This window comes from Setaria viridis, chromosome 1 (genome assembly GCF_005286985.2).
Source record: "Setaria viridis chromosome 1, Setaria_viridis_v4.0, whole genome shotgun sequence".
Taxonomy (NCBI): domain Eukaryota; kingdom Viridiplantae; phylum Streptophyta; class Magnoliopsida; order Poales; family Poaceae; genus Setaria; species Setaria viridis.
In genome coordinates, this window is record NC_048263.2 from 28990067 (window position 1) to 29014670 (window position 24604).

A 24604-nucleotide genomic window follows, 5' to 3' on the forward strand; every position below is an offset into this window, starting at 1 on the left:
CACCTTCCCTCCCCCTCCCTCCCAGGCTCCCCTGACCCTGATGCCACCTTCTCCTCCCCTATCACACACGGGACACAGCTCAGCAGCATCATCGCATCGCCCCCCGTCTCCATTTCTTTGTCTCTCTCTCTGGTCTTAAAAATCGAACGCGGCCGCCGGACGCGCATTGCTCTTCCTCCCTCCCCGGTTCGCCTCCCCTGCTCCTCCGCTTCTCTCCCGGGGCCAGGCGTTCTTGGAGATACAGCCTCTGGAGCTGCTGCTACTGCTGCTGCCGACGCCGCCGCCGGTGGTCTCGTAGGTGGCGGGTCCGCAATGGGGAGGGGCAGCCGCGCCTGCTCCGTCCTTGGCTCCGCCCTGCTCCTGCTGCTGGTCTCGCTCGGCTCCGCCGCCGCGCAGAAGGGCTCCACCTGGAAGACCCTGAGTGGTAAGCTCGATTCGCGGCGCCTCACTTCCTTTCTTGCAAGGTTCCGCGGTACTGTGTATGTGTGTGATCTGATCCGGGCCGATTTGCTGCTACGCTTCGCTTAAAGGTCATTTTTTTTTCTTGGAACTGCAAATTTTGTGTTTGTCCTACTGCTTGGGCTGGATCTTCATGATGAGAACGAGCTGGATGCGCATTTCTTTCTTTCTTTCTTTCTTTCTTTCTGTTTAGCTCAAGCTTCAATTTTTCTGTAGCAAAAAGTTTTGCTGGTCATCAGTACTGTTTGGGAGTCTAGATTTCTGATTGGAAGCTTAGGGCCGGCCATGATGCTTACCTTTTAGCACTTCCTAAAAAATAATTACAGGTAGCCTTTCCAGCTGAATGACATTTGGTTGGGATTAGATAGCAACCTCTTTGGAATTAGTTTACATAACCATGCTCTAGTACAAGCCTATGAGTAATCAATTTCACTTCGTAGCGAGAAATACGTGTAAAATCACTAGCTGTAGCTGTAGGCATCTACTGTTCATTGGTTGGTTGCTTATGTGGCCATGGGGATTGTCTGTTGCGACTTGCTTGAATGGGAGTGGATCACTTCGATGGATATCAATTCGAGTCTGATTTCTCTCTTGCGAAAATTCACTGATATAAATTTTAGTTCCTGTCGTGGCAGTGCGCTTAGGGTTCAGTACCTCTGGCTTTCCTCAAGCCTAGCACTAATAATCATCTCATTGTTCCAGGCAAGGCTCCAGTGATCATTGCTAAGGGCGGGTTCTCGGGCCTTTTCCCAGATTCCAGTGATCTTGCTTATCAGTTTGTTCCTATTGCTAGCTCTCCTGACACAGCCCTGCTGTGTGATGTTCGGTTGACCAAAGATGGTGCTGGAATCTGCCTTCCCAACATAAAGATGGACAACTGTACGTTCATATCTGATGTTTTCCCACAGGGTAAGAGCACTTACAATGTTAATGGTGTATCTACGACGGGGTGGTTCTCCGTGGACTTCACAAGCACTGATCTGCAAAACGTAACCTGTAAGTACAGTCACAAATAGTGCTCTGCTAATGTCTTGAGCAATTTTTATCTTGTGAAATGTGATAGATCAATAGCTGTTTATTTTATCTGTGTATACATTCAAAGAAAATTGTTCAAATATCCGTGCATTTAACATAATCTTATATTACTTTAACAACGCCTCTGTTTTGGTTCTCTAACTCAGTTTCATATTTGCAGTGAGGCAATCGATCTTTTCCCGTCCATCTTACTTTGATGGTTCCATGCAAATAGTTCCTGTTGAAGCTGTTCTGTCCGTATTTAAGGCCCCTGCTGTTTGGTTAAATGTGCAGGTAGGGCTAAAACTTTTAACTACTTGCACTTAACTACCAATTGGGAGATTTTCCTCTGAGGCTGTGACCTGAACATCTGGTTTGTGCACATTGCAGCATGACAGTTTCTACAGCCAGTTTAAGCTCAGCATGAGAAGCTATATCCTGTCTCTGTCAAAACAATACATTGCCGACTACATCTCATCGCCTGAAGTGAACTTCCTCACCAGCATATCTGGAAGAGTTAGCAAAAGGACAAAGCTTGTGTTCCGCTTTCTTGATGAACGCTCCATTGAGCCATCTACAAACCAGACATATGGTTCAATGTTGAAAAATCTGACTTTCGTCAAAACTTTTGCTTCTGGAATACTTGTCCCCAAAAACTATATTTGGCCTGTGACACCAGACAATTATCTGCTCTCCTATACATCAGTCGCTGCTGATGCTCATAAAGCAGGGCTAGAAATCTATGCTGCTGATTTTGCAAATGACTTTACTATCAGCTACAACTACAGCTATGATCCATTAGCAGAATACCTTTACTTCATTGATAATGATGCCTTCTCTGTTGATGGTGTATTGACTGATTTCCCTATCACTCCTTCAGAGGCAGTTGGTGAGTCCATATTTTATCCTCTGTTCGTGATGCTATAAATAATGTTTATTGGCCACTTCATGCACGCAACCTGGCATCTATGTCAACTTTATCTTTCATTTAGTATGGATCATGGCTTCTCAGGTCTTGTTATTTTGTTTTCATCTGTGCAGGCTGCTTTAGTAACCTGAACAACAGCAAGACAGATCATGGTATGGTTGCTTCCTTTGTCAAATAAGCTTAACTTCACCCATTTAGTAATGTTACTGAACTATAGCTTTCACATTGACAATGCAGCTAAGCCTCTAGTTATCTCTCATAATGGTGCCAGTGGTGACTACCCAGACTGCACTGATCAAGCTTATCAGAAGGCAGTTGATGATGGTGCAGATGTCATTGACTGTCCTGTTCAAGTGACCAAAGATGGCATACCAATATGCATGAGTTCAATTGACCTAATTGATGTTACTAATGTTGCAAAATCAGAATTTGCTTCGCAAACAACTACCATAAATGACCTGAAAGCTGGTCCTGGAGTCTTTACCTTCAACCTCACTTGGGATGATATTTCGAAGAACCTGAAGCGTAAGTCTACCAGGATTCTTTCTTGTTCTATTGGGGATTCTCCCTCCCTCCCTCCCTGCTGTATATGCGTTTTCTTCCTATGCAAATATCTTACCAAGTTTTTATACATAATACGCTATATGGTTCTGCTAAACTATTATGCTGTAAAACTGAATAAATAGTGAGGTATCGATGGCCTGTCTGTGATATTTCTTGCAATTACCATCCATTTGTTTCAAGATTGACATTTTTTATATTTACAGCCATGATATCAAGCCCAATGAACAAATACCTACTATTCAGAAATCCAAGAAACAAGAATGCTGGGAATTTCATGAGGCTATCAGACTTTTTGGCCTTTGCAAAAGACAAGGATTTGTCGGGAATCATGATCACGGTAGAGGTAAGAATTCTATGATGCGTAACTGGGTCACATCTAGTGTGAACCCTTATTTGAGTGATATTAAGCTAATTAGTGGTGCTGGCTTTGGATGGGGCTTGGCTGTGTTCAGTAGCAAAAAGATTTTACAGATTTTGCTAGATTCACACTAGCAAAAGTTTTCTAGGTTTCTGAACCCTGACAAGGGCTTAAGTCATGGGTTGCTCCCCTCATTGTCACTTTCTAATTGAAATTCAACCCAGTCACTGCTAAGTCAGTAGGAATAAAAGGCACAATGACCAATTCATAAACATGTGTTCGCTAATTCAGTAATTCTTCATGGGGTTGAGGAGTGTTACAGAGAACCTACATCTGTTTTATTGCAAAGATTTAAACAGAAAACAGATGCATTATATGTAAAATGTATGTATTAAAGTAAAGAACAAGAATTTGGTAGTATTGCCCTTAATAAATTGCACTAGATACTGTTTAAGATCTGCAACTTTCCATACAAAAGCAATACTGAAGCAAAACCCATCTCTTTTCACAAATAGTGCGCACCTTATGCTTGAGTTCATGCAGGTCTTCACAACACTTTGTTCTCAGTTTTATCCCCTTTCCGTTTTTTGCAGAATGCTGCATTCATGGCAGAGAAACTTGGATTTGGTGTGGTAGATGCAGTGATCAAAGCCCTTGATGACTCTGGTTACAACAAACAGACCGCCCAGAAAGTTATGATTCAGTCAACCAACAGTTCGGTTCTAGTGAAGTTCAAGCAGGAAACCAAGTACGACCTTGTCTACATGATCGAAGAATCTGTCAGAGATGCTGCACCTTCCTCCCTTGCAGATATTAAGAAGTTTGCTAGCGCTGTTTCTGTCAACACCCAATCCATTTTCCCAACAACTAACCAATTCTTGATAAACCAGACCAACAAGCTTGTTCCCACCCTGCAATCTGCTGGCCTTTCAGTTTATGCTTATGTGCTCATGAATGAGTTCACTTCTCAACCATATGACTTCTTCTCGGACGCCACCGCACAGATCAATGCGTATGTGCAAAGTGCTAAGGTGGACGGAATCATCACTGATTTCCCTGGGACTGCTCACAGATACAAATGTGTGTTCTCTATTACATTCTTGCGTATTACCATACGTCCACACCGTTTCTTAAGCATTTCAAATCTAAGCAATTGTCAATTAATTTCTTGCTAACCTCCTACCGTGAATCTCATTTCTGCAGTGAACTCCTGCATGGGAAAGAATGCACCTGACTTTATGCGGCCTGCGCAGCCAGGGGGGCTCATTTCAGTCATGGACCAACGTGCTCAGCCGCCAGCGGCGGCTCCAATGCCACTCTTGACAGACTCTGACGTCGCAGAACCACCTCTACCTCCGGTCAGCAACACCACCACAGCTTCATCGCCTTCGCACGCTGCCCTCAGAATGAAGACCGATGTCTCCATTCTCGTCACGTTGCTGGTGCTGTGTGCTTCTCTCCTGATCTGAAGATAGTCCTGCACATTCGGCATTGGGCGCTAGAGCTCTGAGGAATTCTTATCGAGCTGCTAATAGCTATTCTTTCCACCACTTTTATGTAGCAATTCTTTTTTTGTTTTGCGGAATTTGGGGGATGTGGATGTTCAGCTTGATACCTCGACGGTGGCACTTGTGTGCTGCTCCTAGCAACATTTTGGTACATATGTGTGGTGATACACTGTTCAGTGTTCAGGTCATCTTTTTTCCTTGCCTACCTGCCTTTGGATTCTGATTATTATGAATTCACATTTCACTCACTAGTATCCTGTATCCAGAACTGAGCATTCACCATGGTTCTTTGTGTATAGATGTAATTGAATTGGACTATAAAATGCACATTGGAAATTTGGTTTGGAGCAGTTAATCATGCTGCCTCAATGCTGAATTCCACAGAATGTGCAACAAGTATTCTTCATGAAGATGGACGAGTACCTAGCAACCGTCGGATCAATATCCAACGGATAGACGTTACCATCCACCCTCCCCTGACCACGGGGACGAGATGCTGTGTTCACTAGAACCGCGGGTTGCGCGAGTGGCTACGGTTGCCGCCGCCAGCCGCCGTGTCCGTCTGCTCGCTGCCCATGACGCCTGCCGCATCGACGCCGGCGACGCCCACGGCCGTGTACGTGGCGGCGGTGCCGCTGCGGGCGTCCAAGGGCCCCGCCCAGCTGCTGATGTCGGCGGGCTACACGCTGGGCCTGTGGGACCTGCAGCACTTCATGGTGGTCCTCCGGCCCGACCCGGCACGGACCCAGGCGCTGGTCTTCGATTTCCAGCCGCGGGACCCGGAGGACGTCGGCGCCGCGCTGGCGGTGCTGTCGCGGAGCGAGATACCCGGTAAAAAAGCTTCGTCCTGGCGATAGATTGAAGCAGCGAGAACATTGGCATGATGAAATTCACGATCCAAGGACCTCGACGTCGCGGCTGATTCGTTGCGTTTGTCTCCGAGTGGGTGTTTCAGGCGTGGTTCGGAGAAGAACGCTGCGGAGGGTCCCGGACCGGCGGTGCTGGCTCGTCGGGCACTGCTGCGACGGGGACGCCGTGGGCGCCGCCGACAGGTTCAGCGAGCGGTGGCCGACCGGCCTGGTCGTCGGGGAGCACGACTGCCGGGACTACACCAATGGTAAATAATCCGCCATCGCCCTTGCAGGATTGTGATAGTGCGATCCGTCTCACCCGTTTATTATCTTTTTTTTTTCCTGATGATCGAAAGGGCTGGTCGAGGTCCTGACAGGTGAAAAACGTGTCCTGGAGGCGCTCAGATCCGGCGGCAGCACCAGCATCAGCGGGGCGGCGCCGCCGTGGTGCGAGTGCCTCTCCCTCTTTTCCTTTCTTTTCCGCTCCCCTTCGTTCTCGTGGCGCACTAGCTCTGCCTGTGCTGTGTGCCTACTGAATCTCGCCCTGGGATTCGAGATATGGTTTTCAATTTCTTGGTGACGTTGTGTGTGCGTAGGTTCGTGATGCAATTTCTTGCTGAAAAAAGAAAGCTCGTGATGCAAATTGGTTTGGGTAGTCTGTGTGACTTGGTAGATTGCTGGTCTTTGTTGCTCAGCCTCTTTGCAGCTTGACTGACAGAGTTCGTCAGAATGTTTTGCTAGCATCCTTCTGTAACTTGTTCCCTTACTCTGCAGATGGATGATCTAAATACCACTGCCAGTGTGTAGTACATGATGAAGTATCTACCGTCTTTTGTGGCTTCTAACTGGAGACCAATGTGAGATTGCAAGGAAATGAGGCGAGAAACTAAGAAGCGGCCCTGGGCAATGGTGTATGACACTTCCCTGGAGATCGAGGCAAAGCTGAAGTAGCAATGCTGATCCATGAAATCAGGTGAAGTTCACTGAACGAGAAGGTGTCGGTTCGATCTGCTGTCAGTATCTTTTGCCCTATAAACTATAAATGATACTGGTATACTAAATAGCAAGTACTGCCTTAACTGAACAATGATCACCCTGTCCATCCCTCGAGAAAAACTTAAGTCCAATTTTTCTGAACTTGAGAGGAAACATGGGCATCCTCCTCCATCAGAAGCAACAAAATGGATGCATCATCCACGACAAGCAAATCCCAAACTTTCCTGTAGTGATCCTCCTGTTGAGTGTTGACCTTTGCACCAAATTCCTTTCAAGCAGTGGCAAGCTGCCCCCATGTTGTCCTGGGATGTGGTCACTAATCGCCATTGCTGTCCACGTTTGTTCGTCCCCACCAGCTCATCCATCTGAACGCCAGAAACAACAAACCAATTGCATTCCCCTTGCTGACTTGTGCCATGATGATGCCGACAAATGGAGGTAGCTCGGGCGTTGACTAATGTAATCTATTAACCCTTATCTGAAGCCTGAAAAGAGGAGACAAGGCATGAAGGCAAGGCCCATTAATCCTTATCTGGAAGCAACCTGTGATCGAAAGGCTTATCATCAACTCAGAGGCTATCATCCACCAACCACACATAAGCATCTAGCTCTGTCTGCAGCTATGGCGTTCATCGCTTCACTGCATCTGCATCCATCATGGATATCGGATGGTGCATGCCCCTGCCCTACCTGCACAGTCAAATCAGGCAGCATCTAGTGATATGCATGTAGCAGATGAAGAATGTCCGTGTTTAGCCGGCCACAGGTCTGATCCCTCCCCTCCCCCCCCCCCCCCCCCCCCCCCCCCCCCCCCCCCCCCACCACCACCACCACCACCACCACCATTCTGCTCTGAACTTGCTGTGCCTGCAGCTAAGGTTCTACCAGCAGCACTAGATAATGAAGGAATCACTATCTTTAGCTCAAATCTAGATTCATCAAGATACGAAGAAATTGCTCTTGCATGAAAAGATCCGCTGGATCGATCGATGTTGGCAAATCAGGAATCGTCTTCATGGAGACAATCAGAACCCACAAGCATTATTGCATCGGTAAAGATTTTTAAGCAGTTGTTTGTTCTTCAGAATTGCAATGTCATGCGGCATGACTCATGCGGATTGACCTTTTTGGAAAGTTGATGGAAATGCGGTAATCATCATGGCGCCACGTATCGGGTTATGTGTGCAAACACATATTCAGGCAGAGGATTGCTGTAAATCAGCATTTGGATTTCTGGAGGGCCCTGGTGGCTTGCACACATTAGGCATGATCTGATGAGGATAATCTCACCACAGAACTGACAGAAGCCACCAACCATGGGCGTCAAATCTGTTCAGACCAGGGTCTCTCTCTCAAGCTTCAAGTGATCTCCTCTGCACAGCCGTTCGTTCTGGTTCACCTCTCTGCACGGTCACTGTCAGATCAGATCTGCTGAGCGTGCAATGTACGATCAGCAACGTTGCTGCCCAAGTCAAGGCTCATGAACCTTCTGTCATCTGATGGCACGTGTTGAAATGGCTTCTAAGGTGTTGTTTGGATCCCCGGGCTAAACTTTAGTCCCTGTCGCATCGAATGTTTAGATACTAATTAGGAGTATTAAACATAGACTATTTACAAAACCCATTGCACTGATGGAGGCTAAACGGCGAGATGAATCTATTAAGCCTAATTAGTCCATGATTTGACAATGTGCTGCTATAGTAACCATTTGCTAATGATGGATTAATTAGGCTTAATAGATTCATCTCGTCGTTTAGCCTCCGTCTGTGTAATTAGTTTTATAATTAACTCATATTTAGTCCTCGTAATTAGCCTCTGAATATTCGACGTGACACTTACTTCAGGATCCAAACACCCCCTAAGTACAGTGCATTTCAAAAAGCTACTCCTATATGTGCAATTTCTTTTTTCAAAATTCTGCACTTCTTTTCTTCCTTATCACTAAATTGCAGACTTTGGACATTTTATCAGGAAATTACAGTATCACACCTTTTCATCTCAAGCTCAACTCTGCCATGTCTTCCACATGCCGACAGATCACGGTAGACGTATTATGGAGGCTGGAAGTAATAGACTATTCTTTGGTGAGAAAAACTTTAAAATTAGTATTTAATTTAGCTCAAATTTAGCTCAAATTACAAACGAAACATGGAAAATTTCTGAAATACGACTTCCCATGTCTGTCTTCATCCGAAGATCTGTCACGGTAGCGAATTTTTTTTCATTTTTGGACCATATATTCTTGAAAAAGGATCATTTTTGGACCATCTGATGAAACAGTGAAACTTCAACTAGTTTACCTACACAGACTGAAATCCAAGTTCCAGAGGCCAACACCAACAAAAAGAGGACCAAGAATTACAAGAGAAAAGGAGGACTACTGGCAATTTGACAACCTTTTTTTTTTGTGATTTCTTATCCCTGGGAACAAATTCTGCATATATAGGCTCATCACAACCCAATTACCATGGAACTTTATGCTACTAGCTAGTAGAATACGAGGCACAGACCCTATACACTATGCACCATCTCTCAACTTAACCTTACATACATACGCTTAACACCTACCCAATGGTACATGCACGGAGATACGTATGTATATACACGGTCGTAGAAATCCTACGTACGCTACCACGTAGACGGCTAGGCGTAGATGGCGTAGCGCATGCTCTCTCGCACCATGAGGTGGCTGACCTCGTCGGCGCGCGGGCGCCACCCGCTGGCCGCCCACGCCTCCTCCGTGGTGCCGCCGTCCTCGCCGTCGAAGCGGACGGCGCACGCCAGCGCCAGCAGCGCCCTGGCCAGCGCGCCTCCGAGCGTCGGCGCCACCACCGCCGCGCCGCCCGCGGCTGCTGGGGCGGCGGCGGCGTCGTCGCCGTCCGCGCCGAGCGCGCTCTCGTCCACCACCCGCGCCGTCCGCCGCCGGCGCCCCCACCGCAGGCCGTGCCGCACCATGGCCAGGCCCCACATGACGTCCTCCGGCGATCGATCAGCAGGCAAGAAGCCAATCAAGAACCTTCTCGAGGTCCTCGATCTAATTTCTCTCTGTTCCCTCCTCTCCTCAATCAAACAGCTTCTCTCTCTGCTCTCTGCTCTATCTCTCAGCACATCCTTACGTGCACGGCCGCTTCCGATCTCCAAGCTAGGTATGTTGGGTCACGCGGCTCGCGCCATGCCCATGGCCCCTCCCAGGTTTGCTAGCTTGTGCGGGCTTCTTCCTCGCCTCGGCCACGCCATATATCATCGACCAGAGCGGAGCCTCACAGCTAGTATATATATAAAGGGACGATGCAGAGAGAGGTATAAGTGGTTGCTTGACCAGGTTAGGACATGGAAGCAAGCAACATCTATGGCAGATGTATATATGGAGGGGCAGGGGAGGAGGAAGAGGAGAGGCAGGGGAGGGATGATTATGCAAGCGTGCAGCGATTAGCTACGACAGGAGCGAGGTCTAGCTCGAGGAGGAGGACAGGACAGGGATCGGAGATGGTAGTGGTGGTGGGGAGAGGGGAGCACTAACCTGCTGGCCAAAGAAAAGGTTAAGCGAGCTATCACGAACTACCCGGTAGTGGGATCGAGGATTCTGCTGGGTGGTGCCGTGGTGCTGGTGCTTGTTTCTTTCACCCGGATGCATCATCAGACGCAGACCGGGCCAACGGGCCTGCCTTTACGTTACATGCCAGAATAATTCACTCCCTGTGTTTTGTGTGCGTTTTCTGCTCGTAAACTTGCATGCCAGAATTCTTTCTTTTTTTCTATTTTATTTACATTATTACATATACTATATATTTATATGTTTTTCTGTCCAATTTGTATGAAAATAAAACGGATACTTTTATTTATTATTTTGAAGCTCAGCTATATATATTAGTGCATGTGTCGTAGGCTCTTTGATTTAATTTCGACCGATAAAGGATCATAGAAATAAATATTCTAGATTTTTTTTTCTTTTTTCAATTGACATGATAATGTCTAAGTCTCACAAGCAAGCAAATGTAGTGGTTTATTATTTAACTCTGGTTTACTAACATGATATGCTCAGCATTGGCTCTTTCTAGTTAGACCTACACATAGATGACGGTTGCTCTGTATAGTACTCACTTTGTTCTTAAATATATGATATTTATTAAAAAAATAAATCAGTTTATTTTTAAATTAATTGGTATGTCCTAAGCATTATATATTAAAGGAATGGAGTAGTACTATACATGTCTACAACATGTTAAAGTGGTTTATGAAGTTAGTATCTAACCGCATCAGAAAACGTATCCAGGTGCTTCTGCTACCATAGTATTCAAACACACAGTTGTGAAAAAAAAAGGCCTATTATGCTGTTTTCTTAAAGGTCAACAGAAGGTATGCATCCATCCATTGCACTATCGAGATCTCATGATCAGAATCAGAATAACATTTTATTCCGAGCGATCACGTCCATGTCGATCGGCTAACCAAGTCGTCGCCTGCTGGTGTCTTGGATGTCTGTTACTTGATTTGCAAGCCGTGTTAGGTGTGCGCGCGTGAAAGGCCAAAGCGATAATCATGTCGCACGAAGAAGACCCATTATCAATGAATAAGAGATTGATCAACCGATATAAAAGAAGATTATCCCATAAAAAGGATTAGCCATGCATATCCTGCTTCTGCTTTCCGCCCCTGTTTTCGTCGCTCTCTGCTTCTTCAGATAACCATCTAATTTCCTTTTTCTCCTCAGTTCTCTCTGAGCTCATCTGCTCAAGTTTTTGTTATAAATTAGCCTACCACTGTGAATGAAAAAAAATTCTGGCCTAACTTGTGCTTTACACTGTCATTTTAGGATGAAATAAATATGATGTTCCTGCAGAGCTATTGCTAGTTAGCCCAGGTTCGATGAATCCCTCTGCCCCCAACTGTATGCCTGTATCCATGCACAGTTTGTTATTGTAGGTCGTCTTAGCTTTTTAAGATTCATAGTTTTTCTATGCACATATATATACTCTATGTCTAGATACATAGCAAAATCTATAGAAAAGCCAAAACGACCTGTAATTTGAAACGGAGGTACTACGTAGTAGTTCAGAACTGATGACATCTAATGTGAATATGTGATGGTTGTACGCACTTTTAGAGTTTATTCTCTCAATTCTTAATCAGGATTCAATTTAGAAAGTTAGAAAGTTATTTATACTTTTTCTCTTAAATGGAGGTCATTTAAGTTCTTTATTTAGTGTTTTTTCTTTCTTTTAAAGAATCTATAAATTGAACATATGTGGTGACTGTGTGACGTTAATTGGTGATGGGACTGAGAGAAACTAATAAGAAGCATTATCACTTTGTTTAGTTTGCTGGGAGTTAAAACTGCTTCTATTATCTAGAACAGGGGACGTATTAGATGTATATGCCGTTGTACTTGCAATTCAATTTTGTAGTTTTATATGTGTCTAGATTATCTAGGTGTTTAGGTGGAACACAGGGAAATGATATTCTAAAGTAGAGAGAATAAAAGGATATCAGTGCCATTGGCTAGGACTTTTCAAAGGAACTAAAAACATGATGTTTGAGATAGGAATATCAAGTACATTTGTGCCATCCTAAGGCTCCAAGGAGAACACTACTATTTACCAGAAACAACTGGCTAGTTGGCATTCCTCGGTTTAATTGTACTATTATTACTACATAAAAATAAAATAAAGATGCACATAAAAAAGGTGAGAACCCTTTGGCAGCATGAGCGAAAAAGGAGGCGTCTTTTCAGCGCCCGGGGAACATTAATCCTCAACCACTAGTCCACACAAGACAAACATTCAGTACCTTAGCTTTCGATACCATTGGTCCTTTTATGCTGCCTTGGGGACTTGCAAGGACGATGTGAAGAAACTCACAAGATGGAGAGATGGAGGGACGCAGCAAGCTAAGGTTTTCTTTTTCTTTCCCAACATTATTGGCTCAAGTTGGGTACAGAGGATGAACGGATGATATGCCTAAGATGGAACACATGATGGAGCATTTGGCAATAGACTATAAACCCAACTAGAAATCTCTGGTCAAAAATGGAAACCTACTAGAATATATAATTCCTCAGTGGGGCACGCATGAAATAATGTCCATGCACTAACTTAGCAGCAGGGGTTAATGGTCCATACACGGCTAATTATGCGACCCACTACCTAAAAGCCACACCAATAACACGGCATACTCTAATTGATCCCTCCACATTCCGGCAGTAAGAAAAGTGGAACTGGATAGTTCCTCTCTGGTAGTGGATGATCTGCATGGTAAGGTAAATTATGGGGTTTGTGTTGTTGCAAGTTACTATCAACCGGGGTTCGTGATATCTAATCCTTGTATTGATTCCAAAGCCTGATCGATTTTTTTTTTTGGAGGGGTCTCCGATCCCTTTTCGATCGTTTGTGTGGCTGTGGATGCATCAGTTTGGCCTGGGCTGATTTGCTGATCCGTCTGATGCATCAGTTGGGAGAGGAGTTGTGGTCATGTTCTGCTTTAGTTTTATTTTTTTTTTGGCCCCCGTCTCGTGTCCACGCATGATCAGCGATGCTTATTCGCTTTGTGGAGTGTGGGGGCCATGGAACAATTTCTTCCCTATCGAAAGACTGTTTGATGCAGATCGGATGGGGAACTTTCAGGACTCATCATGGGGTGCCCAGCTGAAAGCTTGTCTGCACTCCTACGTACATGCAGGCGAGGCGAGAGAAAAGTTGCCCGGGAGAAACTGCGTAATTTGAATATATTTTATCTAGAATATATGTATTCTCTGTCTAGTCCGTCCCCACAAATAAACTGCAATCCACAATGCGAAATAAAGCTGAATTCTCAGCAATGATGCTTTGAAACGTCCTACCATGCATGCATTTCAACCATCACAACACTTTACCTAAAAAATCACAACACTTACATAGACACATGCATGTACACAGCCGAGCTGAGTTTATACTTTGTTGGCCAGGCCTTTTGCGCGATGGAACGGGAATAATCTATCCACTCGAGTTGACAACGAGACACGTGTGGTAACTTTGGGTCCTTTTGCTAGCGCTTCTCAAATAGCTTCTTCATCGACTACTGGTGAAGCCTTACCCATCTTCAAAATGGCTCCACTACCGAAGCCGAGGAGAAGCCACAAAATGGCTCATCTAAAAGGAGGAGCCAAAAAAGTGGCTTCACTGGCTTTTCCTCCCTCTCCAAGTATTAATTGATCATAAAATTACCCATATTATCATTGAGAAGCTGTTTTACCAAACGTTTTCCAAAACGGTTTCAGTCCATTAGAGAAGCTACTCTAATGCAGGAGCTGGAACTCTACCAAACGAGGCCTTCATTAATTTAATATATGCCGATGCTATCTCTTCTGTATCTTCTGAGGATGTTCGTAGAGTTAGGATCGGATTACCTACGTATACGTGAGTATATATCTACACCTGCACTGTGTATCAAAAGAAATACACGGATACGGAAACAAAATTAGGATAGAACACTACAATAATTACAATTTAGCAAAGTTCAGCATACATCTTGCAGCAAAGTTCCGCCTTTGTGTGCTCGCTCCATGATGATGATGATGAATCAAGGCCCTTATCCTCGTCCGCGAGACTAAATTATTCTCTTATCCAAGAGGAGAAGGAGATTGAGAGCAACCCCTGCATGGGAACGCCGCAAGCCCAATCCGGCTTTGTTGCTTCGTGGCTAATCAAGCCACCCACACCACCGCCACCTGATGGGGATGATGGATCGCGGCCGGGGGCGGGCCCTTTTGCCCCAAGAACATAAACAAGCGTACGGATGGATATAGATATCTGAGAATCCGAATTATCCGAATTCATATTCGTCAAAAACGTTAATATGAATATCCGTATTCGTATTCGTTTTTAAGGTGGATGACAAATGGATGTATCCGGATTCGATTTTCAGTGTTTTTCTCTATCTGGTTCCAAATTCGTATTCGACAAAAATGTGAAATATCCGACATTATCTCTATCCGCAAAGAATAAAGTACCCAATGAAACCATTTAAAACTTATTTATATTACTAAATACTAATTGCAAATGATATTACTTTTAATATTGCTAATAAATAATTATTTACACCATTTAAACTATTAAAAAAATTATCTATACGACAAATGACTAATTATGTTGACCTAATATTACTAGTGGTATACAATGATAAAGTTTAATTAATTTTACTATGACTAATCGTATTATTTTAAATACATATATTATTTATTAAATGAATAAATCATAATTAAATGTAGTAATGAACTTATTTTTTATTATTAAATGATATATATTTATGAAATACTTATTTTTTATATTTATTTTGATATATTTAATTATTTATTAATAATATGTTATTTTCAATAAAATATCTATTATGTACTACGCTCATAATTTACTCTACTTATAACATGATTTTTGATCGATAAAGCAAAGTTGATACTTATTATGACGCTATGTTATAAGTCGAGTAGGTATCCGAATGCGAATCCGAATTCGAACTATGTATTCGTATTTGATAATATTCGTATTCATATTCGAATTAAAATGTGATAAATAGTGCTATCCGAATTCGATGCCATGCTTATCCCATCCGAATCGATCCATAAACAAGCGCATCAATTCGGTACCTGCTCCCCCGACACGTATCGAGCCGGCCGGCGGGCGGCGTCGTCTTGTCAAGCAGTCAGCCCGTGCCCCTGCGACGACGACGCCGCAACCGCATGCAGCGTGGCCACCATGTTCTTGCTTGCCCCGCCGCGCGCTACTATATCCGGTGACTGACAGAGAGATGCTGCCCTGGATTTGCACCTGCCACTCCCGACATGCGTACCGTCCGGCAGATACTGTTCCTAATTCTTTATAGCAATATTCTATCCCTATATTGCATGTTGCTGCCAATGTGTAGGGATGGCATCAGGTAGGGCATACCATATGTTAATAGTTGGATGAGGGGCCGAGTGCTTGTTTGGCTGGTAGGAGTTGTCGTCGAGCACACCACACTAGCCTGAGGTGTCTACCATCTTTATCGTGATTGTCGCTTTAGGAGACCAATGTCATGTAAATCTTGCTTTAAGGTGATTTTCAGCATATGGAATAGTGGACCTGGTCTCTTCTAGTTGCATCCCCGGTAATGATTCGGTCTACGCCTGGGGAAGAAAGTAAATCAGATGAAGGATTTAGTCTAGATGCCAATGGTTGGTTGTGTAATTGTGACCTCAGCATAATGATGGGCTGAACCGGACTTCACGGCCTAGTTGCTTACACTCCGGCCCAGTACGTATATTCGGCCCACATCGGATTACATGGGCTCCTAATAGACCAAATATTGACCTGCCGCTGCCCCCACCAAAGGCCCAAACTACCTAGGCGCCTTCGCCGGCTGGAGCGCCGCCGCCACCGCCGACGGGCCCGCGCCGTGCCCGTGACCACCGTCTCCTCCGGAGCCGAGCCATCGGTTCCTGGCCGTCGTACAGCAGTACGGCGGACGTGGATCGCAGCCCTACCTCGTGATGGAGCATTGCTGGGATGGATCTCCTTACTCCTTAGAGGAAAGGGTAGCTTGGCCTAACCTGAAAGCATGGCGCAGCGCAACGAAAGAGATGCGCGAGGCATTTCCCGTATCCCCCTCCGCAAGAGTACGACAAGTACAGAAACTCTTGCTTCCAAGCCCGGCAAAGGGCTCCTTTCACGGCGTTTCTGAATAAAAGGCTCGCAGGCCTGTCCAGGAAAGGGAGCTGATCTACAGACAGGAAGCAAGACAAGTCAAGATCGCACTCGATCTGCAGAGGTACGTTGCCAGCCTCTTACCTGCCGACAGCCCGGAACTCTGCATTATAGCCATAGGTTTAGCATGTGACATCCTGAGGAGGTACGCCCATTTGGTTGTACTACTACTTTTCATTCTAGTTCAGTGTTTCAAGGTCGGAATGAAATGATCAAATTCGGAACAACATATGTTCCTTGCTGCTGCCTACTTGCAGCTGTTAACTGAATCTTTGTTTTCATTTAAACATTTATTAGTAATTCCTGTTAGTAAGGTAGAACAAAAGTACATTCGACCAAGATCAATGATTTATAGAGTTCATATGAGGAATGGAAATTCACATGACCTCCTTTATCAATTTGAAGGTTTGTAGAACCAGACAAGCAGCTCATGGTATTGTACAATAAATAGCCGATAAATAGTCAGCGCACGCACACAATGCCCAGAGAGTCATGCAAACCATATACATCAAGATAAATGAAAAACTCAAGCCTCAGTAAGCACAAATCATGGATTCTGGCGAAGCTATATACACTCTCGAAACAGCACTCGATTTTGAAAATGAAATCCTCAAATTTATCTCTGTTACAGAAGCTTTGTTGGGGACTCTCCAAACTTCGGTGGAGACATGAGGCTCTTCGTCAGCCATATCGCTGTCTCTCGAGACGACACGGCTCCTTCGCCAAACGGTCGAAGAACACCTGCAAGCTCCTCGAGCCTCTCCTGCTCCAGGAGCTTTGCACAGAGCTCGAGGAGTGACTCCAGAGCGTCGGCTCTCTGCTGGACTATGTTCAGATGATCCCACTCGGCGGGTGCGCTTTCTGTATGCGCCAATTTTAGCGTGCTGATTGGCGATGATCCCTCTGTCATCGTTGTGTCACCTGAGCCTGGCTTTGGTACTTGATATGAGCGTGGTTTGACATCCTTCCTTTCTTCTTGCACTACTCCAATTGTCAATTCCTCATTTGGTATTGGCGCCTCATTAGGCTTTTGATTTGAAACACTGACGGGCGCCTCATCTTTCACGTTACTGGTTCTTATAGCTTTAAGACGTATGGTCGAATCAATTTGTCCATCAGTTGTTGCCATCAAGTTCTCTTCTGCGTGCTGAAATGATAAAACCTCATTGCTCTGTGGTTCTTTGTTTCTGGCATCGAGATCCACCGGCATTTGCAAAATCAAGGCTTCCTGGGTACCAATGGTTGATGCATCTGAAAAGTTTGTGGAGCTGTCTCTTCCTTCCACAGTGTGCTCTGCTGCAGTTTCTAGTGTTCCATTGGATCCATTGGCTTTGATGGTTCGCTTTCTGCCACTGCTTGGCTTCTTTGACTGCTTGTCTCCCAGGTTACTTTTGGTGGGCTTTACTGGAAGATAGATTGGTGAACAGCTGCATGATTCAGCAAGATAAGGTTGCAGATGTGGATGCCTCAATAGTTCTCCAGCCTGTAATTTTTTCAGGGAATGTTACTCTTGTGTCGGTGCCTTTGATTGAAACAGTTAACTGACTTTTTAGACTTACAGTGGGCCTATGTTCTGGATTTTTCCTCAGCATGCTCTTCACTATCTGCTTCCTGAGAAAGAAGGCACAAGTTTAGTAGTTTTTTTTATAAAAAAATTATAATTGGCCAGTCACAAGATTAGGTACTCACAGTGCTGATGAGTACATTGGAGGCATTGGAGATATTGAAGATCTGTTTATTTTGTTAACCAACGCTGCCATGTCCTACACAAAAGACAAAGGGAAATAGTTCATAAGTTTCCCAGACACATGTATAGATATTGAACTAGTGTGTCCTTAAGCCGTGTTGTATCAGCAGTCACTTACTGTAGCTTTGAATGCAGGGCGGTGTGCTAAAATCTCAAACATACAGCAACCTGATGGTAAAAGCAAGGTTTGCACAGCTTTTTATATCTGACATGCATCATAATACAAAAACAGAAGCTGAAATTTAAGAGAAGTACGGGGAGCTCACCAAGTGACCATATGTCAGATTTGTATCCATAAGGTATGTCTGCTAGTATTTCTGGACACATGTAGTTTGGGGTTCCTACGACCTGAAAAAATGCATACACATCGAAATTTAATCAGTGAACCCAGAGCCATTATGAGCTCTCTTTTTTTTTCAAAATATTACTCAGCATGTTCTTGGGCCTTAGGATATTTTAGCGGGAATATTCTGAAACAGTCCACCTATTTGTCAGATCAACATTTCGTTCCATTTTGCTGTTTTTTTAGCATCGGTTGTAAATAATGTGATTGGAATATCAAATGCCATACAGGACACACTAGTATCGTGGCTATATATGTTGTATTTCAGTGTGCGAAGTGTACATGACTAGTGGAAGAGTTGTGTACAGTGTCCTAATCCGTATCCTGAAATGTGTTTTCATCTACTAATTCGCATAAAAAAATAATTGAAAAGGGTGAGGCGTACCGACGAGGCAAGGTCCTCCATGAGCAGCTTCGCCAGCCCGAAATCAGCTGTCAAAGAGAGGGCAAATTATACTGTAATCTGATAAAGACAGACTCAGTAATTCAGCACTAATACGTACTATCCGCATCTTACCGAGTCTGATGTTGTTATCCCTAGTCAATAAAATGTTGGAACACTGCAGGGCAGCAGGAGGCGAGGGGATGAAATGTTAGGTGACGAATTGGCCCATGAACTTGCAGGTGATGGTAAAATCTATTTGTTCTTTTTTTTTACCTTGAGATCGCGGTGTAGCACGCGGTTGCAGTGCAGGTAGTCAAGGGCGAGGAGCAGTTGCGTGAACCACCGGCAGACCCTCTAGCATGACGATTTGAGAACCAAGAAGGCAGAGGTAAATAAGTTTACGACCCTGAACCAATCTTTATTGCTTTTGCGTGCAGCGGTAAATTCCACTAACAAGTAACAATTTATCTAGTTACAGTAACTGTTGTTACCTCTTCAGAGAAGAGGACGCCCCTGGCCTTCTTGATCCTCTCCGCCCTGCGATTCCAGTGTTGATAACAAGTTAGGACAACAAGGATGGTAATTCTGGGTTAAAACGAAGATTGTGAGGGGTCGCTTACATGTCCCCTCCTTCGCAGTGGCTGGTGACGATGCAGACGGATGTCCCCTGCAACCACCGAACAAAATCCAATTGAGTTCGCTATCGTGGCGGCACGCGCGCGGTGGATGGATCATGAGGAGTTCCAGGATTGGTGCGAGACAGGAAGGAATTGATTTGCTTGCGCACGGAAGGCGTACCTCGTCTACCCATCCGTCCTTGTACTCGACGATGTAGGGGTTGCTGAGGCTCGCCATCAGGGACATCTGCGGCAGGAAGCAAGGGGCGGAGCAGGTATCCGTGTCACTTGCTTCGTCTCACAGAGCAGGTAGGGAGAATGAATATGAATCGGGCACGAATTTGAGCAAAACACCGAGTTTTTGTTTTCCCCATGGATGAATAATTGTTGCTATTTACTTATTTTTGTTCTACTTGTTACTGAAGCAGCAGACGCTGCCTGCTTTGGTGCATATGCAGGTGTGGACATGGCCGGCGTGGCGGCCTCTGCTTTGCGGTCGAGTGGAATGGAAGGGTTTTGTGTTACCTCCTGGTAGGCGGTCCGCTGGAACTTGTCGTTCTGCTTGGAGAGGCGGATCTTCTTCATCACGTACCTTCGGCAGCACCAGAGGAGGGAGGAATCAGAGGAATCGGCGGGCAAGCGCAGAGCCGGGAGCAGTCGAGAAATCAATCAGAGGCAGAGAGAGTCTGGTTACCTCTTGCGCTCGGCCTTGTGGAGGACGAGGTACGCGGAGCCGTAGGCGCCCCGGCCGATCTGCTCCACCACCTCGTACTGCTCCATCGCTCCCGAGCTCCTTGCCGGTCTATGGCCGCCGCCGAATCCTCCTCCTCTGTTGCTGCCGTTGCGAGAAGTGACGACCCCGGCTGAGGAGCGAGGAGTGGAGGGAAGACTGCAGGGGGGACGTGAGCGAATGAATGATGCGCGCGCGGGGCTCGTGATTATTTGTGCGCTGCCGCTGCTGCACGCGTGTGGAAGGGGATGGCTGCAACTGCAATGATGGCGCCGTGGGGTGGGGGGTGGCGCCCTGCCGCTCTCGCCGTATTACTCCGCTCTGTCGGGTAGCCTGTCCGCCCCGCACCTCCTCCTCCTCCTCGGTTAGGCGACGGGGACGGAGACCGACCAACGGAACGGGTAGGGGGGACGGGGAAGTCGCGGCTACAAAGGTCGTGGGGTGTGCTTGATTCCGGGGATGGAATGGGACGATTGGTATTTGGTTCGAAGACATCGGCGAGTCCATCCTCGTAGAGGGATATTCGGTGTAGATTCAGGATGATGTGTCTACCCAAAACGAGCGGACGGGCTTCAATTCAACAGCGTGAGGAGCCGTTATCTTCTTTCTCGTGCACTTCGCCGAAACTCTTCTTTGTCTTCTTCCTCGTGCGCTCGGTCGGAGCTCCACCACGCCACCCTTCGGAGAGGCGAAGACCCATCTCCGGCGCAGGCACGGCGGTTGCTACTCGGACCGGCAGGGGTGAGCTCCCCTGGGTGGAGATACCCGAGGCCGGCATGGCCGGGGCTTGGGGGCGAGCTCCCCATGCCGGTAGGGGTGATGTCCCGAGCTGGGGCTCGCGGCTAGGGCCTGACGACGGCGGGGGCGAGGTCCCGGGCGGCGCGGTCGGGGCCCAAGGCCGGGCCCAAGGCCGGTGGGGGTGAGGTCCCCGAGCGGCGTGGCTGCGGGAGAGGACCGGAGGAGGCTGGCGTGGTCGCATGGAGGAGGATGTCGAGTAGTGGAATGCCGACGGGAGAAGATAGGGGAAAGAAAGAAAAAATAAAAGAAATGTATATAGAATGATAGGTGGGATCTTGGGATCCATAAAATAGTATAACTAACGGTGTAAAAAATATCATCCATATCAGCCACCTTAACCTCTTCAACCAAATACTAAACGGGACCGTCCCATCCTATTTTAATCAAGCACTAAACGGGACGTCCCATCTCACAAAACTAGGACGGCCCATCCCACGAAATTGGGATATGATCGTCCCATCCTACTTCGTCCAGGAGCCAAACGCACTCAGTACACTGCTTTGCGACATCAACGGCGACAGCACGGGTCTTATCTCTCGTCACCTGATTTTGCCTTCGCCGTGCGCGTTTTAGCTTGACGATCACGGGTGATTAGAGTGGTGGTTACGGCAGGCGTGCTCGTCATGGAACTGAACAAACCATTATTAATGATTAGTTAATCATCCGATGCGTATGTTTCGTCTCTCCTTCCCGTGGTGCTGATGTGGTGCAGCGTGGTACGGGAGAGTACACGTAGTGGTGGACGGAACGTTGCTCGCGTCGGCGGGCCCCGCACCGTCTGTGGCGGATGGGTGGGCCGACTCCTTTCATTCCTTTCTTCCTCCTCCACCTGTCTTCTCCTTCTTCTGATCTGATGAGTGCCTCTCTCTTCGGAGCTGCTAGCGCCCGATCGTCCGATCCGAACGCTAGCGTCGGACGCTACAACAAAAAAAAACTACCGCTGCAACATTTGCTATTATTACACCCAACATTACCGCTAAGGCTGCATCCGTCTCAACCTACGCAGGGCAGCGGATCCATAGGAGAACATCGCGCCGCCTGAGGATAGCGTGCCAGCAAGCTAAAACGGATTGAAGAGGCTGCCCTAATTAGGTGCAAGATTATCTCTTCAAAAAAAGGGCCAATCAAACCAAAAACAGATGAAAAATGTTGCAACATCTCAAATTCAGGTGTCACATTGACAATCAATTATTGAAACATCAAAAACAACAGTTTCAAATATGCAAATATGTTGCAATATCGGAAAAGCGCATGCAACATGAGAAAATTATTGTTGAAACAATTCCAAGAAACACATGCAACATACATACCTACCAATGCTCCAACTCGTGCGCCTCTGCACTCGTCATTGATGATTTTGCTCGTACGGAGGTCGCCCCAATCGGCCATCGTAGAGAGAGAGATAGAGAGATGGTGGAGGAGGTGGCGGTCGGGAGGCGCCCGGTTGCTGCAACCGCGCCGGCGGGCTGCTCGCCGAGGCGCTTGGGACATCATGACGCGGGTGCTTGTGGTGGACAACCCGTGGGGCCCATGCGCGCCTGGGCCCATCGCGCGGAGGGCATGGTAGTGGAGGCGTCTAACAAGCTCGCCGCCGCCACGTGCCATGTGTGGACGGCCGGGTTCAAGCATGAGCTCATGTGGTTGGGTGCTTGCGTGCGAGAGAGAGAGCTTGCGCGGTGGAAGAAGAAAGGAATACGAGAGGATAAGGATGTAGGAAAGTTTGACTTGGTTCCATGGACTGTGGCGTATGATTTTTAGTTTCCGCATCGGACGTCCAAGCATTACCGGCGGGGCTCCGGCGCTCGAGCGGACGGCGGGTGCAGCCAGAGCTCCGGTTGGAGGATTTTTTTTTTATTTTTTAATACCCCTTTAGTACTGGTTATTTGACCCGGTACTAAATGTCCCTCCTTTAGTATCGATGTAGCAATACCGGTTGCACAACCGGTAGTAAAGGGGCGAGGCACTTTCCCCAACCGTGGCGGCGTCCGATTTTTATTTTCCGCATTGCATTTTTATTTTCCGCGTCGGACGTCCTTCGTGATTACCGCTCTTTTTTTAACTCATGATGTGTTTTTTTTTCGCTGTGCTTGGTGATGTCAATCTAGTGCGGTGGTGGGGCTGGCTGTTGCCGCATGCCTTTCCCCCGTCAAAAAAGGGGAGGCGTGAAGTGAATCGTTCCATGGATGCACTAGCTACGTGGTGCCCACATGGAAGGAAGCAACCTTTGCCAGTTTGCCTCACTCGAGTTCTCTTCCAACTCCGCCTTTTCCTGGGGGACCGTGGCCGCTTTGCACCGACCGCCCCTACACTAGAAACGGCAGCTTTTCACACTCAACTGCCCACTGGCCGGCGACAACTGCCACTGTGAGGTGAAACTAGCAGCACGTGCTCCGTTTTTACAGCAAATCTGGGATCTGTTCATCTCGTAGTAAATTCGTTGTAATAAATTTGCCCTGATCGGCCTGAGCACATCACTTAATTTGCGGCCGTTCACGCGGCGGCGTAGTAGGAGCCCGGAACACTAGTCGTCGTCGCGCTGCCACATGCATGTGCCCTCCCTCCTCGGGACGCGTGCATCAGGGCGCCAGCGGATCTGCCGCCATGAATGAAAGTATCCAGATTTGTTGGGTACACTGTTGCGTGGTGCGCAGGAGGAGCACTTGTGTGCGTACTGAACAATAGTACACCCAGGACCCAACCTCTACACCGCCATGCACTGAACCGAACCAAAGTATTTTGAAGACATCTGACGCTAGAATTTCCTGTTCCTCCTATTTAACCCATCTTCTCCCTCTCCGATGAGATGAGCTACGGTGGAGGTTCGGCAAGCTCTGACGAGGTCAGGAGTTCCCGATTTTAAGGGGTGGGGATCTCATCGGCAGCCTTAGATTAGAAAGTTGGCGGCGGCAAGCCGGTCCAGCATACGTGGCGGGTGGGGGCGGTGGCGCCACTGGCTCGAGAGGTGGAGGAGGCTGATTGGTCCAAGTAGGAGCGGGAGCTAGGGCAGTGTGAGCCTCGTTACGGAAATCTTATCTTGTTATTGAGACATCATCTTTTATTGTACTATGATTTAATTCGTACAAGGATGAACATATATACTCCTATCTTAAATTGTAGGTTGTTTTGATTTTTCTAGATACATAATTTTTTATATCTATATACATAGCAAAAATTATGATCTAGAAAAGTTAAAATGTCCTACAATTTGAAACGGAGAGTACAATACACACACATACAACTAGTGTGGAGTTTCAACATGTATATCTCATTTGGACGGTGCAACCGGCCTGAGATTTGCTATATATATATTGACTTATTAGACTCTTATCCAACAGATCATTGGAACATGATACGATGCCCTCCAACAATCACTATGTTAGTCGAATGAATAAATATGTATGTGCATCATTCTTTTATAATGAGCCACAAATAAACATGACACGAAGCATAGCCAAACGCGACGCGCCAACCCCCCTCTATCAGCGCCGGGTGCTGATTGCCTAATCATTCGTGGAGCTTGGCTGTCGCTTCTTTCGCTTTAATTGGTGTGTAGGCTCCTGTAGCTTTTGACTTGGAGCCCAACTGGCGTTCCTTCC

General features: G+C 46.5%; 4 protein-coding genes across 6 annotated transcripts; 2 read left to right on the top strand and 2 right to left on the bottom strand.

The window, feature by feature from the left end:
* The first annotated feature begins 47 nt into the window (after positions 1-47).
* Positions 48-5079, top strand: LOC117859605 (glycerophosphodiester phosphodiesterase GDPDL4). The gene is made up of 9 exons (XM_034742746.2): positions 48-424; positions 1162-1455; positions 1655-1767; positions 1864-2362; positions 2515-2553; positions 2639-2926; positions 3169-3308; positions 3917-4403; positions 4527-5079. The coding sequence occupies exons 1-9, from the start codon at positions 313-315 to the stop codon at positions 4790-4792; spliced, it is 2238 nt and encodes a 745-aa protein (XP_034598637.1). The 5' UTR covers positions 48-312; the 3' UTR covers positions 4793-5079.
* Positions 5080-5220: 141 nt separating this feature from the next.
* LOC117859614 (uncharacterized) lies at positions 5221-11519 on the top strand. Of its 3 annotated transcripts, XR_004641228.2 has the most exons (5): positions 5221-5662; positions 5787-5948; positions 6039-6131; positions 6457-6655; positions 11492-11519. XR_004641228.2 is itself a non-coding variant. In XM_034742758.2 (4 exons), exons 1-4 carry the CDS (start codon positions 5407-5409, stop codon positions 6462-6464), a joined length of 519 nt encoding a protein of 172 aa, XP_034598649.1. In that variant the 5' UTR covers positions 5221-5406; the 3' UTR covers positions 6465-6819. The 3 variants fall into 3 exon arrangements, 2 of the variants coding, with proteins under 2 accessions (XP_034598649.1, XP_034598675.1); XM_034742758.2 differs by lacking the exon at positions 11492-11519 and having other exon boundaries at positions 6457-6819; XM_034742784.2 differs by lacking the exons at positions 6039-6131; positions 11492-11519 and having other exon boundaries at positions 6457-6819.
* Positions 8948-10329, bottom strand: LOC117859632 (uncharacterized). Its single transcript, XM_034742796.2, has one exon. It carries the CDS (start codon positions 9646-9648, stop codon positions 9322-9324), a length of 327 nt encoding a protein of 108 aa, XP_034598687.1. The 5' UTR covers positions 9649-10329; the 3' UTR covers positions 8948-9321.
* Positions 11520-16751: 5232 nt separating the features above from the next.
* Positions 16752-20588, bottom strand: LOC117861122 (serine/threonine-protein kinase Nek6). The gene is made up of 13 exons (XM_034744626.2): positions 20175-20588; positions 20006-20072; positions 19662-19727; positions 19484-19530; positions 19355-19400; positions 19137-19217; positions 18996-19038; positions 18864-18910; positions 18402-18483; positions 18254-18303; positions 18078-18151; positions 17948-17999; positions 16752-17871 (listed from the first exon to the last, which is right to left on the bottom strand). The coding sequence occupies exons 1-13, from the start codon at positions 20258-20260 to the stop codon at positions 17014-17016; spliced, it is 1599 nt and encodes a 532-aa protein (XP_034600517.1). The 5' UTR covers positions 20261-20588; the 3' UTR covers positions 16752-17013.
* Between the last annotated feature and the right edge of the window lie 4016 nt (positions 20589-24604).

What these genes read in the sequence shown, in the direction of transcription:
- LOC117859605 (XM_034742746.2), top strand. Translation starts at nt 313, where the DNA reads ATGGGGAGGGGCAGCCGCGCCTGCTCCGTCCTTGGCTCCGCCCTGCTC. An exon ending in CAACAGCAAGACAGATCATG is followed by an intron (nt 2,554 to 2,638) that starts GTATGGTTGCTT and finishes TTGACAATGCAG; the next exon opens with CTAAGCCTCTAGTTATCTCT. An exon ending in TATTTCGAAGAACCTGAAGC is followed by an intron (nt 2,927 to 3,168) that starts GTAAGTCTACCA and finishes TTATATTTACAG; the next exon opens with CCATGATATCAAGCCCAATG.
- LOC117859614 (XM_034742758.2), top strand. Translation starts at nt 5,407, where the DNA reads ATGACGCCTGCCGCATCGACGCCGGCGACGCCCACGGCCGTGTACGTG. An exon ending in GTCGCGGAGCGAGATACCCG is followed by an intron (nt 5,663 to 5,786) that starts GTAAAAAAGCTT and finishes TGGGTGTTTCAG; the next exon opens with GCGTGGTTCGGAGAAGAACG. An exon ending in CTGCCGGGACTACACCAATG is followed by an intron (nt 5,949 to 6,038) that starts GTAAATAATCCG and finishes GATGATCGAAAG; the next exon opens with GGCTGGTCGAGGTCCTGACA.
- LOC117859632 (XM_034742796.2), bottom strand. Translation starts at nt 9,648, where the DNA reads ATGTGGGGCCTGGCCATGGTGCGGCACGGCCTGCGGTGGGGGCGCCGG.
- LOC117861122 (XM_034744626.2), bottom strand. Translation starts at nt 20,260, where the DNA reads ATGGAGCAGTACGAGGTGGTGGAGCAGATCGGCCGGGGCGCCTACGGC. An exon ending in TGGAGGACCTTGCCTCGTCG is followed by an intron (nt 18,484 to 18,863) that starts GTACGCCTCACC and finishes GCATTTTTTCAG; the next exon opens with GTCGTAGGAACCCCAAACTA. An exon ending in CCAATGTACTCATCAGCACT is followed by an intron (nt 18,000 to 18,077) that starts GTGAGTACCTAA and finishes CTTCTTTCTCAG; the next exon opens with GAAGCAGATAGTGAAGAGCA.